A 16,874-nucleotide genomic window follows, 5' to 3' on the forward strand; every position below is an offset into this window, starting at 1 on the left:
CTGCTCAGCAGGAAGGGACTTGGGGGTGCTGCTTGACAGGGGCTGGATATGAGGCAGAGTGTGCCCAGGGGGGCAAGAAGGCCAAGGGCATCGTGGCCTTTGTGGAGAAGAGTGTGGCCAGCAGGAGCAGAGAACTGATTGCCCCTCTGTGCTGGGCACTGGGGAGGCCCCACCTGGAGTGCTGGGTCCAGTTCTGGCCCCTCAGTGCCAAAAGGCCCTTGAGGGGCTGGAGCGTGTCCAGAGAAGGGAACGGAGCTGGGGAAGGCTCTGGAAAACATGTCTGCTGAGGGACAGCTGAGGGAACTGGGCTTGTTGAGTGTGGAGAAGGGGAGGCTCAGGGGGAACCTCATTGCTCTCTGCAATGACCTGAAAGGAGGTTTTAGTGGGTGTGGGGGTTGGTCTCTTCTGCAAAGCCTTTAGTGACAGGAAGAGAGGAAACGACCTAAAGTTGCATCAGGTGAGGCTTAGATTAGATATTCAAAAACCCTTTTTCCACTGAGAGAGTGTTCAGGTATTGGACCAAGTAGCCCAGGGAGGTGGTGGAGTCTCTGGAAGTGTTCAGGTGTGTGGTGGGTTGACCTTGGCTGGACACCAGGTGCCCTCCCAGCTACTCTATCGCTCCCCTTCCCAACAGGACATGGGAGAGAGTAAGGTGGGAAAAACAAAATAGTGGGTTGGGATAAGGCAGTTTATTTAAAGCAAAAAGCAGAACAAAGCTTGTGCACACAGAAGCCAAAGACAGCAGGGTTTGTTCTCTGCTTCCCATGAGCAGCCATGGTCGGCCACTCCCGAGGAGCAGGGCTTGGGTCCGCGGGACGGTTCCTCAGCAGGCAGCCATCAGACAATGAATGCCCCCCTCCTGCTCCCTGCCTCAGCTTTTAGAGCTGAACTGACCTCCCATGGTCTGCAATGTCCCTTGGGTCAGTTGGGGTCTGCTGGCCTACTTGGGTCCCCTGCTAGGCTCTTGCCCTCAGCTAAGGAAGGAATGTCCCAGTGTTGGTGCTGTGCTCAGCAGTGGCCAAAACACTGGGGTGTTCTCAACCCCCTTCCAGCTGCCAATGCCAAGCCCAGCCCTGGGAGGGCTGCTGTGGGGAACTGAACTGCAGCTCAGCCAGACCCAACCCAAATATCTATGGCACATATTCTATAGAATCCATCCTCAGGTGTTGTATGATAGATCTGTAAGATATTACAAATAATAAGCAATAATAAGGCAAGTGTCCTCCTTAGGGACACACACACATCCTCCAAAGCTACTGCCTGGGTTTGTTCCCTGGGGGTCTCTGCAGCAGCAAGCACAGCCCCACACTGACTGCTCTGGGCTGTGCAGGCATTTGTGGTTCTGCCTGTCTCAGACACCCCCCCAACCTTGGGATGGATCTGGATGTCACTGGATGTGATGTCACAGAGGAGATGTGATGTCATATGATGGATGTGACGTCATAGAGGAGCCTTGATGTCCCAACAAGGATGTGATATCACAAGGGAGATGTGATGTCACCACAAGGGTGTGATGTCACCACAAGGGTGTGATGTCACAAGGGAGGTGCGATGTCACAGGTGAGCATGGGATTTCACAGGGATGATATGATATCACAGGAGAGATGTGATGTCACAACAAGGATGTGATGTCACATGGGAGCTGTAATGTCTTGGGAAGGAGTGACATCATAGAGGAGATGTGATGTCACAGGGACGATGTGATGTCACAGGGCAGGACGTGATGTCACAGGGATAATATGATATCACAGGAGAGATGTGCTGTCATATGATGGATGTGAAGTCATACGGGAGATGTGATGTCACAAGAAGGATGTGATGTCACAGGAGAATGTGACATCACAGGCATTATATGATATCACAGGAGAGATGTGATGTCATATGATGGATGTGATGTCACAGGGGAGCTGCGATGTCATGGATAGGTGTGATGTCATACAGGAGATGTGATGTCACAGGGGAGGACGCAACATCACATAGATGATAGATATCACTAGAGAGGTGTGATGTCATAGAAAGGATGTGATGTCACAGGGAAGATGTGACATCATAGGGGAGGATGTGCTGTCATAGGGGAGGATGTGGTGTCATAGGGGAGGACATGATGTCATAGAGGAGGATGTGATGTCGCAGGGATGATATGATATTACAGAAGAGATGCAATGTCATATGATGGGTGTGACATCATAAGGGAAGTGTTATGTCACAGGAAGTATGTGATGTCACAGAGGAGCTGTGATGTCACGGGAATAATATGAGCTCACAGGAGATATGTGATGTCATATGATGGATGTGCCATCATAGGGGAGGTGTGATGTCACAGGAAGGATGTGATGTCACAGGGATGATATGATATCACAGGAGAGATGTGACATGATGTAATGGATGTGCCATCATAGAAGAGATGTGATGTCATCGGGCAGGTGTGATATCACATGGGGGGCTGTGATGTCACAGAGAGGATGTTATGTCATAGGGGGACTGTGATGTCATAGGGGAGATGTGATGTCTCAGACGAGCTGTGATGTCATAATGGAGCTGTGATGTCACAGGGAGGATGTGATGTCACAGGGATGATATTATATCACAGGAGAGATGTGATGTCATATTATGGATGTGACATCATAGGAGAGATGTGATGTCATAGAGGAATTGTGATGTCACAGGAGAGCTGTAATTTCACAGGGGAGGACTTGACATCACAGGGATTGATATGGCATCACAGGAGAGATGTGATGTCATAGGGAAGGATATGATGTCACAGGAAGGATATGATGTCATGAGGAGCATGTGATGTCATAGAGATGTGACACATCCCTCCCCCAACCTCGCTCCAGCTAAAGCCATGGAATTTGTCTTTGTTTCCCTTGAGTTCAAGGTCAGGCTCTTTTATTTCCATGGATGTCTAGAGATGAGTTAAGGGTAGCTCAGACCTTTTGGTGAGGAAGGAGTTGTTTACTCTGAAGCATTTGAACTCAGCCTTTGTTCCTGGTTTCTTCCCACTCTTTCAGAGCAGTTCATTTCCCAGGGGGAAAGCTCTGATTCCCCAGCACAGTCAGGTTCTCCTGAGCTCAGGATCTTTCACTGGTCTCATTTTTCTCTGGTATTAATTCTGTGCCAAATTCTTGCTTCCTAGGTCAGTGAAATGTTAGAAGAGAGAGAATCTCACCTTGATCTTGGACAGAACACTTATAGACTTCTTTATTCTATTGAATTCTTCCCTTCTAGTTCTGGATGACAGGACACCCATGTGGAAAGTCCCTTGTCTGGTTTTCAGGACTTAAAGGAGATTCTTTTCTGAGGTCGGTATTTGTTGTGGTGTTATTTATTCAACTGGGAGGGTTGAATTGAGTGTTCCTTGCACCTTTAAAAAGTACAACCCCTTTAATCTATTGTTTTAAAAACCATGCATTAGATGTCAGAGGGCATAAAGACAGCACATAGAGATAACCCTGATGTAAGTGATGGTTCCAGTCATCCCGTGTATGGATAAAAGATTTCCAAGGCTTTGTTCCAAGGCCGGGCGCACATGGACTGGGGAGAACTTTGCCTGCCGGAGCCACTCTCCCTGCACCGCCAGGAAGAGCAGGGACCGCATCGCCCCGGCCGCAGCGGCGCAGAGGCTGCTCGGGAGGTGACAGTGTGCTAGAGGGAGCTGCCCACTCGCTGTCCTTACTGCCTGCACAGCACAGGGCTGGGGGGAATTGAGCCAGGCAGGAAAAGGGAATGGCGGCCATCGCACGGTGCTGAAATGATCCGGGAAGAATGTAAGAATGCAGTTTCTGAAGCATTTACTACAGTGACACTTTTTTTAAAATATATAAAGAAACAATAAATTGGGTGTTAAGTTGGACTTTTCTTGGTGGTTTTTTTTTGGAGGGGGGGAGGGGATATACTTTGTCCCATCCAGTCCCCTCAAAGGAGCTTTCTTGAATGTACCTTCTTACAGCTAATTTGAAGGATTAGTTTAGATAAACCTCTTACAGTAGATGCATTTCAGTGAAATCGGGGCACATGTTTTTTTGGCTCTGGTGCAAGATTCAAACTAATTTTTTTCTTCCTCTTTGGCTCAATTAAAAGCCATCTTAAAACACTCCCAGTATATTGTGTGAGTGCAGGGCTTGGGGCGTGTGGGATTGAATGGAGACAGAGAAAGAACTAACATTCAGAAACATATCTGCTTCTCTCTCTCAATTAACAAACCCCACAGTTTGACACATTAATAATATCCATAGCAATTGTGATTTGAATATATATTGTGACATGCATATGCACATGTGAGCATAAGGACATAGGAAATAGCTGTTGTAGTTACTACAGTTCTTGTGTTATGGGTGAGGGGAGAGAGGATTCGAGATAAAAATTGTCTGAACATTTTGAGAGTGCAGAGACATCTGTCTGACCATCACTAGGTATGCTTTGATTTTAAGGCAGAGCATGTTAAAGAATGCAATAACTTAAAGCCAGCTGCAGTCTTGAATTTTTGCACTTTCAGCAATAACAATGGCACTAATAATTACTAATAGTTAATGAGCTAACAGATGTAATAACTATATCTGCTCATGTTGACATATGTGTCAGTTTAATAAGTTTAAATTAATCAGGGCGTTCATAACAGGAAATCTTCCCCAACCTCTGATTAAAATGTAACATTGACTAAAGGATTATAGAGGAGACTTAATTTTACTGACTGTTTTAGCAGTTGTCACAGCTGTTGGAAGAAGAAAAGGCAACTGAAACAGTCCAAAACGGGGGTGTGTGTGTCAGAATGGGAGTAGTTTAATAAATTTAAACATGGTCTCTGAATGCCAAACATAAAACATTGAGCAGATCTGTAACTCCACAAAGCTGCTGTACACTATGTACTTTTGCCTTTTGTGGCTCACTCTGTTTCATTCATTTGAACACTGAGCAGTTTCCCTACTTTCTCCATTTAAAAATGTGCAACAGCGTTTAAATGTGGAACAAATTCAGCTGTTCATGTGCCTGGGGTTTCATCTTAGAATGCACCTGATAGAATACTCAGCTGACAGGAAATAAAGGTTGTGTAGAATGGCTGTAACATTTCCAAATGGACACAGGTGTCACATCCTGTGAATGCTTCAGTGCAGTGATGGTTGGTGTACATATTTTATGTTTTTCTAACTGTTCTCATGTTGTGATGTGGGAACGGTGTGTGGAGTTCCCCTGCGAGTCTGTCTGGGTTATGTCTGTGTAGGGATGAACAGGAGTGTGTGTGTAGATTCCCATGCCTGTGTGTTTGTGTGTGTGCAGGGGGATTCTGTGCTAAACTCGCTGAGCTACGAGGTGCACAAAGGACCCCCTTGCTTTCTAAATTCCTTCTCAGAGAGGAGCCTGGGGGGGGCTGGATCCAGTCTCAGGCTCAGATTTTGGTTTCAGTTGAAGGAATTATAGAGGTGTGATTCAATCACTTTGTCCTGCAGGTTTTAGTGATGGCAAATCAGAAATATTTCTATAAAAACAATGATTTATTATGACAAATGAACAAAAAATTGATCAGAAAAGTGAACAGATGAAAGACCTTAAAGAGAATTATTTACTTCAAATTATAAAAGCCAAAAACCCCTAGTAGTATAGTGTAAGATAGGACAGTGGAGTCTATCAAAGTAACTCTATTAAAGCAATTGGATCAAAGCCAGCAAAAAGAAACAATCCTGAAGCAGAGATTGAGGTAACTCACCCCACAACGACAGGGGGTAATTCTTTTTTCTTCCAGCCAACCCCTGGGCAGTGACCATGAAGAGCTGTCCCTGCTTCATGGCAGAAACTCCACACACTTCAAGGAAGTCTGGGGAACAATCTGCCACATGAAAGTTGGACGAGGCTTTTATAGTTATAAAGAGTTTGACTGCCAGACATATTTGCAGGCCAGGGAGCAGCTTGTCTGTCAAATCCTGCTTCAGAAAGCAGGATCTGTGTTTGAAATTTCATGAAACATTTTGGGTTTAGCATAATTCAGCATTAAAAACAGCGTCTTGACACCAGCAGTAACTCATCACAGAGAGTGTGTATTGTTTGCATTCTCTGACCATTGTTTAGGTATTATCAGAGCATCCTGCCAGAAACGGTCCCTTGATTCCACGAGGTACCAAATACTGTCAGGGTTCCTTTAGTCCCATGGGGGCCTGCAGTGTCACAAAGGCTCCTTGATTCCAGGATGTTCCAAAACATCCCTGGGTTCCCTTGGCTCCAAGAGGCTCCCCCGTGTCCCACCAGCCCCTGGACTCCAGGAGGCCCTGCAGTGTCCCAATGGCCACTCGGTTCCATGAGCCACAGCGGCTGCCGCCGGTGTCTGTGCCCTACCTGAATCCTAACCCAAAGAGAAGAGTTTGGATACAATTCCCAAATAGTTTGGAAACTCCAGTCATTCCTGACACCAGGATGGAAATTCAGCAGATAACTAAAGCCAGTCCCCTTGGGAGCCCACAATAAGCGGGGCTGAGGGAAGCCCTGGCAGCTCCCCAGCACCTCCCTCTCAGTGGGACACCTCTGGCAGCCTCTCCCAGCTCGGGAACCCTCCAGTTTGCAACACTCCAAAGACCCTCCCTGGTGCCCAGGACAATTCTGATCCCCCTCAACAAACACTCCTCCAGCTGTGACCCTTGTCTGTTGGGAAACACAAAGGGATTTGGGGGAGTCTTTTTCTGACCACAAGGACACTTTTGGAGAGGGACCTTTCCACACCCAGCTCTTGATGTGTCCACACATCTCTGCCTGGGTGTGGGTGTGAATTGACTGTGGTGGGAATGTTGTTATTGGGAATCTATAATTCAGTCAGTGTTAAAATTGTAGCAAATGCTATTGAACCACTTGAGAGCTGCTCAACTGGTCAATAATTAAATGCCAGTAATCTCTTTTGCCCCCTTATATTTGTGTCAAAATCCTTTGCGTCCTGACCCTCTTACATCCCAAGGCTCTGTGTAAATCATTCCCTTTCATCAAAAAATATATTTTTGGTGACTTCCACTTTAAAATCTTCCGCCTTAGCTAAACTACAAAACAACTCTAATTAGTTGTTTATGTCTTGAAGACTTGAAGACAATTAAAGAAAGAAAAATAATTTGGTTTTCAGTGTTTTCATGGGTCCCACAGTGTGTTAGGAGTTGCATCAGCTGTCAGTCCTGATGGGCCATGTCAGAACTGGTGAGGTTGGGGGATGAGGAGAAATGTTGATCATCCAGGGTCAGTGTGGATCTCCTGAGGAGACACTCAGCATCAAGATCACTTGGAGAACACTTCAATCACCTCTTCTCTGAACTTAAAAATACCCATCCTTGAATTAAAAAAAAAAAAGTACAAACTTCGAAGACTTGTTTTGAAATTGCCTTGAAGACAATTAAAAGAAGACAAAGAGATCCTGAGGGATTTCTGGATTCTAATGAACCCCACGGTGTGTTTGCAGCCCAGCCCATGATCCTGAGGTACTGAGAGAAGATTGAAGCAGCTGCTGAAGAAGTCAGAAGCCAAAGTCCAAGTGCCTTGAAGCATTGCTGGGCCCCACTGAGGGCAGGCCCTGCCAAAGCCTCCCCAGGGACTCCTTGGAGCAGCTCCTTGGAGGCCAGGAGTGCAGGCAGACAAAGGCTCTGGGCAGGCCCCTGCAATGCTGAGCAAAGCCTGCCTTGGTTTTGTGGAGCACAAAGGCCAAGGCCTGAGCCCCAGGCCCTGGCCCAGCAGATCCTGTCCCTCCCGGCTGGCTCAGGGCTGTTTGGGGGCACTGGGATGGGAGGGGGAGGAACAACAAAGGCCAAAACTGGGCAACCCCTGCCAGGCTCCTGAGGGAGGGGCGAGGCAGAAACCAAGTGCAGAACCTGCCAGGAAAGTTGCTTGTGGTGGCCTGAGTGGCAGAGGCAGCTGCCAGAGGCAAGGGGACAAAGGCCTGGGTGCCTTTGGGCCTTGCAGCCCTGCCAGAGCCCTTGGCCATCTCTCCTGCAGGCTGTCCTGCCCTGGCCCTGCTGCTGCTCTGGCCTTGCAGGCTGCACACACCCCTCCTGCTTTCCCACCCCCTCCCAGCAGCATTTCTAGACCCTCCCTGATGTCTCTGCACCAGCTCTGGCTGTTGCCATCTGCACTTGGCCTTATTAACTTGGATCCTGAGCCCCTGTGCCACAGGACATCCCTCCCAGAGCCCAGGCCCTTCTCCTGGGGGTCACTCCAGATCTGAGCAGATCCAGGTCACCTCCCATTTCTCTGCCAACCCCCTGGGCCTGCTCTGGGCCCTCCAGGTCCTTGCCCTGCTCCCAAGGGCTGTGGGGGTGCTGAATGGTCAGGGCTTGGGGTTTAGAGCTCAGAGTCGGGATTAGGCAGAACTTTGGGAGGTTTGTTGTTCTGCTGGCAGTTCATGATTAGGGGAAGAGCTTGTTGGGCTGGGTCAGGATTAAAGCTTGGCTTTTCATACTGGTAATACAGGTTTGGTAATGGGGTGGGCACTGGAGTACAAATAAGAGTCTGGAGTTCTGGGATTGGGCTTTTTCTGGGTTGGAATTAGAGCAGTGGATTCCTTTCCATGGGAGGGGCAGCACTTTTAGGTAGTGTTGGGGCTTCAGGTTACAAAGAGAGTAAAGGCCTAACAGGAGTGTTTGCACAGTCAGTGTTTCAGCACCCTCAGAATTCCCTGAACCTGGTTTTACCTCATCAAAATCCTTCCTCTCTGTTGATCAAGCCCCTCTTTCCTTCCCCAATTTTCCTTCCCTTTTGTCCCAGTTCCTCCTAACCTCCTCAGAACTTTCATCAGGATGGGCTCAGCTTTGTGATAACACGGTGCAACCTCATGGAATCAAGGAGCCACTGTGAAACTGCAGAACCTCATGGAATTATGAGGCCATTGTGACACTGGGGAAACCCATGGAATCAAGAGGCCACTGGGATGCTCCAGGGCCCCATGGAGCCAAAGGAACCCAGGGACAGTGGGCAACCTCCTGAAATAAAGGGGCCATTGTGACACTGCAGAAACCCATGGAATCAGGCCATTGTGGCACTGCAGGGCCTCTTGGAAACATAGAAACCCTGGGCCACAGTGGAATTTCATGGAATCAAGAGGCCATTGTGACACTGGGGAACCTCATGGAACAGAAGGAATCCAGGGACTTCTTCTCGATACCAGAGTTGGGAAAAGACCTCAGCCTTCAGGAAGTGCCTGGAGGGGAACCCCTTTGCTGCTGGAACTGCTGTTGTGGAGCCCAGCCCTGTCCCAGCAGTGCCCAGGGCCTGTCCCTGCCTGTGCTCACAGGCCTGACCCACAGCAGGACAGTGACTGAGCTGCCAGAGCACTCAGGCCTTGGGCACGGACAGGAAAGGAGAGGGTGGGAGTGCAAAGAGAGCAGCTCTGAACAGACCCAGTTCAGGTGCTCCCTGGCAGTGCTGGGACTCTTTTCCCTTCCACATCTGCAAACATGGAAATGTCCTCCAGCTTCAGGGGAGGTCTTGGAGGAAGAATCTGGAAAAAGGCATTTGTGTCCTTGCTTACACTCAGAGATTGTGATTCCTCATGTACAAACTAAAACAGGGAGGATGTTTGACAAATACCTTGCTGCACAAACTTTTATTTTGTTTAAATGCACACAAAGCATGATTCCTGATTTCTACATTTTGTGGGTGAAAAAAGATGAGGTAGAGAGTGAATTATATATGGGATGAAGAATAAAATTTCAGTGTTAATGACATGAACAGAGGAAAAAAACAGGAAAGCCCCCCCACCCCAAACACTACGAAAAGCTTTAGAAGGCAGGCTGTACTCAAAATGTGTTACACAATGAGTGTTCTGCAGGAGAAAAGAGGCAGGTTATTGCTTCTTAAAAAAACATCCAGTCATTGTTTTCCCTATGGCTTCCCTGAGCTCCTGGTTCCTGAGGCTGTAGATGAGGGGGTTCAGTGCTGGAGGCACCACCGAGTATAGAACTGACACAATCAGATCTAGGGATGGAGATGAGATGGAGAGAGGCTTGAGGTAGGCAAATGTGGCAGTGCTGACAAACAGGGAGACCACAGCCAGGTGAGGGAGGCACGTGGAAAAGGCTTTGTGCTGTCCCTGCTGAGAGGGGATCCTCAGCACAGCCCTGAAGATCTGCACATAGGAGAACACAATGAAAACAAAACAGCCAAGTGATAAACAGGCAGTAATCACAGTGAGCCCAATTTCCCTGTGGTAGCCTGAGTGTGAGCAGGAGAGCTTGAGGATGTGTGGGATTTCACAGAAGAACTGGCCCAGGGCATTGCCCTGGCACAGGGGCAGGGAAAATGTATTGGCTGTGTGCAGCAGAGCATTGAGAAAGCCAGTGGCCCAGGCAGCTGCTGCCATGTGGGCACAAGCTCTGCTGCCCAGGAGGGTCCCGTAGTGCAGGGGTTTGCAGATGGCAACGTAGCGGTCGTAGCACAAAGAAAAATACCTGTGCAGCACATCCTGTGTAGGAGATGGTTGTGGTGTTCTGGAGGGAATTGTGCATGGCTTTGGGGACAGTGGTGCAGATGCAGCCCAGGTCTGTGAGGGAGAGGTTGAGCAGGAAGAAGCCCATGGGGGTGTGCAGGTGGTGGTCACAGGCTACGGCGCTGAGGATGAGGCCGTTGGCCAGGAGGGCAGCCAGGGAGATGGCCAGGAAGAGCCAGAAGTGCAGGAGCTGCAGCTCCCGCCTGTCTGCGAATGCCAGGAGGAGGAACTGGGGCATGGAGCTGCTGTTGGACATTTGATGCCCCAGGGTATGGTTTTCTGTTGAGGAGAAAAAAGGCAGAACTGAATTATGCTAGACTCATTTAGCAAAACATCTTGCATGTCTCATAGCAATTCAATATTCAGGACCTCTTTTCAGGAAGATCTCTCTGCATCCCTCTCCCTGAGCTCTGGGTTTTGCTGGTTGAAGGGGGCACTGAGAGCAGGGACCCTGGAATGGGCTCCCGAGGAATCCTTCTTGCTGTGCAGTGAGAGGCAACTTGGAGCACAGGGTGACCTCCAATTAAATGCACTTGTGATGCATCAAAGTGTTTCCAAAACTGCTGGTCACAGTTTGCCCAAGGGCAGAACAGAGGGAGGGGATTTGGGGGACTTGATTTTGTTCCAGTTCCTCTTGCCAGGAGGAGTTTGGATGGTTGAAATCTCTGACATTTCTGATGTGCTCCAAGGGAAATCTTGTGAGTCCTGAGAGGCAAAGGGGTGGTCTATTGGTGCAGAGACAAGAGCTGGCCATCTCTCCTGTTCACAGCTGTCCCTGGCTGGCAGCTTAGAGCTAAAGGGGGATCACCCTTAGGAAGTCCCTTAAAAAAAGTAACAAGGCACTTCTAGGAGCAGAGGAATCCTGTTTCAAAGAGCACATTGACAGAATCCTTGCCTTTCCTCAGGATGCCTGATTAGGATCTCATCTCTATCCTCCCAGACTGCCACACACAGGGATCATTGCAGCTCCCAAGTACAGCTGCCCAGAGCGTTTCCATGGATTTAGCACTGAGGAGTTTTCTCCGTGGGGATCCTGTGCAGCACAGAGATCCTATGGCAGAGCTGTGCCCTTCTGGAGGGCACCTGCAGCCCTGCAGGACACCCAGGCAAACAGCTGAATAACCTGAAGGTGCCTGGAGGGGTCCCACAGACACATCCCCACAGCAGCACCCAAAGGGTTTGTGTCTGGACAGGAATCTGCCACCCCCCGCAAACCCCACACTGCCTCAGAAAACTCACTGGTGAGAACAAGGAAAGCCCAGGCAGCAGGGGATGGCAGTGAAATGCCACAATGCTGCTGCCAAGGGAGGAGGGAGACAGAGAGACAGCTGGAAATCAGGGCCTTGTCCTTGCCTGGGCTCTGGCTGCTGCAGGGCAATGCACAGCCCAGCCCCCGTGGGCCTGAGGGCACAGGCTCTGCTTAGGCTGGGAAAGGAGCCCAGGCAGGAGCTGCTCAGGGAAGGGGTCTGTGCCACAGGGACAGCAGGGAGGGGCCCCCATCCCCCTGCCCAGCCCTTGTGGCAGCAGCTGCCTCTCCCTGCCTGCCTGTCTCTGGGTGAGGAGCTGTTCCTGCCAGCAGCCCCTGCCTGTGCCCAGCTCAGCTCCCTGCCAGTGCTGCCAGAGCCATCCCCAGCCCAGTGCCCAGGGGCAGCTCTGCCTGGGCAGGGGCTGCAGAGCAGATCCCAGACAGCCTGCGGTGGCTGGGAAGGGGGAGGTGTTCTGGGGGGATGTGCTTCCTGAGAAGGTCCCCTGAAATGGCAGGAGATGGAGCTGAAGCTGGGAAGATCCCTGACCCTTCAGCTGAAGGGCCTTACCCTGCCCTGCCCTGAGGGGTCACTCCTTCCACCCACCCCTTCTCCCTGCAGGGCCGTGGCAGCTCCTTGGCCGGGCTGAGAGCTGACCCTGGCAGGCAGCAGAGTCCCTGCCCCAGCACACAGAGCCCTGGGGGCAGGACCCTGCTCTGCACCACAGCCCTGGGCACCCCTGGCTGCACCCCCACCTTCCCACCCCACAGCCAGCCCTGGCACAGGGAACCTTCTGGCCCTGGGCCTCTGATGGGGCAGCAGCAAGTCCTGCTCTGCAGCAGCTTCTCCTGCTGCACCCCAGCAAATCCAGCAGAGCCATCCTGACAGCTCCTGCCACTGGGGGCATTTGGCAGCTGGGAGAGGCACTTGCAGGAACTCACCTGCACTACTCTGCAACCAGAGCCTGACCGTGGCAAAGGGCTGGCAAGGTTCCTGCCCTGAGCAGCTCTCCCCTGTCCTCCCACCCCAGGATCCCTGGAACCTCCTGCTCCCTTCTCCTCTCTGCCCTTGCTGCCTGCAGCTCCTGCCCTGCTCTGCCATATGGCCACTTCCCCTGCACTGCAGCAACTGGGAGAGTCCTGCTGAAAGATCCTGGAAGCTGTGAGATGTGCCAGCTTTAGGAGATGCCTCCAGGAAGGCAAGTTAAACTTTCCTACAGCCAGAGAATTCTTCATTCAAATCCTGGGAAGGTTTCTGGCATAGTGAGAGCTCAGTCACCTCCCAGCCCAGGCTGCCTCTCATCTCTCTGCCTTCTCTCCTGTGCCCTGTGTGCTGCAGGCAGTGCCCTCAGCCCTGCTGGGCTGTGCAGAGGAGCTGCTCACCAGCAGAGCTGTCTCTTTGAAGCTCTTCTTGCTTGCCAGGAGCTCCCTGTGTGCCAGGAGCCCAGCCCAGCTCAGCAGCACAGCAACAGCCCCAGGCAGCCCTTTCTCTGCCCCTCTGGGCTCCCTCCAGCTGTCCCGGGGGCTCCAGGGGAACCTGCTGGCACACAGCTGAAGGAAATAATGATGTTCCTTATCTCAGCTGGGCACAGACACTTCTTTCAGCAGGGTCATTTTTCCAAGCAGACACAGAGTTAAGTCCAAGTGTCCCTTTTTCATGTCCCGTCATTAGACAGGAAACCCAACCAGTGCCCAGGAGGGATCTCCTTCACCTGCACTGAGGGAAGGGACTCAGCTGAGTCAGCAGAGGTGTCTCACTGTGGCTCTGCAGCCCTGGGGCCAGAAGGACACTCAGCTCCCTCCACAACCCCCATGGGCTGGGATTCCTCCTGCCCCACTTCAGTGGGCCCAAAACAGGCACCTGTCCGAGCTCCCCCGGGAATGAATGAAGACCAAAGCCAGGAGTGACCTGCTGGGACACAAAGCCCTGGTTCCTCCTGAGGGGCCAGAGGTGACCGAGATTCCTACTGGGAACTGCAGGCTCCAATGGAGCAGTTCCTAGGGACAGGGCAGCAGCTGTGGGATCTTCTTGGAGGCTGCTGGGACATTGCTTTGGCCAACTTCAGTGGCAGAAGGGCACATGTAGGACAGGGCAACCTGTCACTGTTCCTTCTGTCCAGGGCAGCCCCTAGAGGTGTTCAGGTGACCAAATGGAGTCAGGTGGCACAGGGAGAGAGATTTCTCTCCTGTTCTTTAGCAGGGTATTTTCTACATGTCCTCAGAGTACAATGGCAGTTGTCTCCTGGACATCTCTTCACTGCTGAACCTAATTGAGGGCAGCTGAGCCTGGATTGAACAGCCAAAGAGGGGCCTGTAGTGCCAGGGGAGGTGCCAGGGCTCTGCAGCACAAGTGCAGCAGCTGCCCTGGACAGCACAGGGCCTGTGCAGGGACCCCGTCCCCATTCCCAGCAGTTCTGGGACAGGCACCACCCAGGGCTTCTCAGACACATTGGGGGCCTTTGGGGCAGGGAGTGAATCCCAGCCCTGCAGGGACACAAAGGCTGTCCCTTCTCTGCCCAGCCAAGGCCAGGCCAGGCACGAGTCCAAATCCCATCAGCCCAGGCTGTCCACACTTGTTTCGTCCCTCTGCTGGCTCTTCTCTCCCCCAGCATTTCAGCAGCATGTGCTGATCTCCTCAGGGATCAGGCCTGGGATTTTCCCCCTGGGCCTGAGTCCCAGCACATCCACCCCCAAGGCCATTGTCAGCAAAGCCTCTGCACACCCCAGCTCTCGGGGCTTTCAGAGCAGCTTTCCCCACTGCAAGTCTGTTCTTACCCCCGGTGCCCCACTGAGGGGCTGCAGCCAGACAGGCCCCAATGCCCTGTATGTGGGGCACAGGCAGGAGGAGCTGCAGCCCCAAGTCTCTCTGCATTCCACTTGCAGGCAATAACAGCCCAGGCCTGCTGAGACAGTTCCCAGGTTGCAGGGCTGTGATGGGTTGGCAGAGAAGGCCAAGGAGACACAGGAGAGAAAGAGCAGGAGAGAGGTGTCCTCAGTGGGAGGAGCTTCTTGGACCTGTGGAGCTGCTCTAGGAGATGAAGAAATGGGGTGATGTTTTGTGGGTGAGGGTGAGAGAAGAGACTGGTTTGGTTGACCTTGTGGAGTGAGACAAAGATCCCATTCAAGTTGGCTTTGATAACCCTGGAATTCACTGGAAAGGCACCACGACAGGATGCAAAGAGTCCCAGAGGTTTGTGCAGGGTCTTGTTCAAGACAGCCCTTGAGACACAGGTGTTTAGAGCACAGCTGCCAGGTTGGTGGACAACAGGGAGGCTCATCTGCATCTGCTTCTCTCCAAGAGGAACCAAGAGGTTGCCATAGTAACTGACCGTAGCAATGGAATGCATGGTGGTTGCCATGGTAACTGTCCATAGCAATGGGAATGTATGCTGGTTGCCATGGTAACTGACCATAGCAATGGGAATGTATGATGGTTGCCATAGTAACTGACCGTCAAAATGGAAATGTGTGATGGTTGCCATGGTAACCGACACAACACAACTGTGTGATGGTTGCCATGGTAACCAACTATAGTGATGGGATTGTTTAATGGTTGCCATGGTAACTGACTGTAGCAACAGGATTGTACGATGGCTGCCAGAAATGACCGTAGCAACGGGAATGTATGCTGGTTGCCATGGTAACCGACTGTAGCAACACGACTGTGTGATGGTTGCCATGGTTACCAACTGTAGTGATGGGAGTGTTTGATGGATGCCATTGTAACTGACCTTGGCATTGGGAATGTATGCTGATTGCCATGGTAACTGACTGTAGCAGTGGGAAGTATGATGGTTGCCATGGTAAGCAACAGTAGCAATGGGAATGTATGATGGTTGCCATGGTAACTGAACGTAGACATGTCAACTTATGCTGGTTACCATGGTAACTGACTGTGGCAATGGGAATGTATGATACTTGCTATGGTAACCGACTGTAGTAATGGAAATGTGTGATGACTGCCATGCTAACTGACTGTAGAAACAGTAATGTATGATGTTTTCCATGGTAACTGACTGTAGCAACGGGAATGTATGATTGTTGCTATGGTATCCGACCATAGTAATAAGAATGTATGATGGTTGCCATGGTAACAGACTTTACCAGTGTAAGGTATGATGGTTGCCATGGTAACTAACCAGAGCAATGGAAATGTGTTATGGTTGCCATGGCAACCAACCATAGCAATGGGAATGTCTGATGGTTGCCATGGTAACTGACTGTAGCAATGGGAATATAGGATGGTTGCCATAGTAACTGACCGAAGAAACAGGAATGTACGATGTTTGCCATGGTAACCAACCATAGCAACAAGAATGTATGATGCTTGCCATAGTAACCAACTTTACCAGTGGGTAGTACGATGTTTGCCATGGTAACTGACCACAGCAACAGGAATGTATGCTGGTTGCCATGGTAATTCACTGTAGCAATGGAAATGTATGATGGTTGCCATGGTAACAAACCATAGTGATGGGAATGTATGATGTTTGCCATGGTAACTGAGCCTAGCAATGGGAACGTATGATGGTTGCCATGGTAACTCACCATGTCAATGAGAATGTATGATAGTTGCCATGGTAACCAACTTTAACAGTGGGAATGTATGCTGGTTGCCATGGTAACTGACTATAGCAATGGGAATGTATGATGGTTGCCATGGTACCTGACCATAGAAATGGGAATATATGATGGCTGCCAGGGTAACTGACCATGTGATGCTTGCCATGGTAACCGACTGTAGCAACGTGACTGTCTGATGGTTGCCATGGTAACTGACTGTAGCGACGGGGGTGTTTGATGGTTGCCATGGTAACTGACCGTAGCAACGGGAATGTATACTGGTTGCCATGGTAAACAACCATAGCAATGAGATTGTATGATTGTTGCCATGGTAACTGACCATGGCAATGGAAATGTATGCTGGTTGCCATGGTAACTGACCGTAGCAATGAGAATTTGTGCTGTTTGCCATGGTAACTGACTGTAGCAATGGGAATGTGTGATAGTTGCCATGGTAACCGACCGTACTAATGGAAATGTGTGATGATCGCCATTGTAACTGACTGTAGAAATGGGAATGTATAATGGTTGCCATGGTAACCGACTGTCGCAACAGGAACGTATGATAGTTGGCACGGTAACTGACTGTGGCAATGAGAATGTGTGATGGTAGCCATGGTAACCGAC

The 16,874-nt window shown here is 50.5% G+C and overlaps 2 protein-coding genes across 2 annotated transcripts in view; both read right to left on the reverse strand.

The window, feature by feature from the left end:
* Window positions 1-16,874, reverse strand: part of LOC135405252 (zinc finger protein 271-like) — a 129,531-nt gene that overhangs the window by 17,914 nt on the left and 94,743 nt on the right. The gene's annotated exons all lie outside the window — the stretch shown is intronic.
* Window positions 9,800-10,363, reverse strand: LOC135404589 (olfactory receptor 14J1-like; the record flags this gene model as incomplete). Its single annotated transcript, XM_064639323.1, has 1 exon — window positions 9,800-10,363. A coding segment is annotated over one exon (564 nt), but the record flags the coding sequence as incomplete, so codon positions are not given.

This window comes from Pseudopipra pipra, chromosome W (genome assembly GCF_036250125.1).
Source record: "Pseudopipra pipra isolate bDixPip1 chromosome W, bDixPip1.hap1, whole genome shotgun sequence".
NCBI lineage: Eukaryota > Metazoa > Chordata > Aves > Passeriformes > Pipridae > Pseudopipra > Pseudopipra pipra.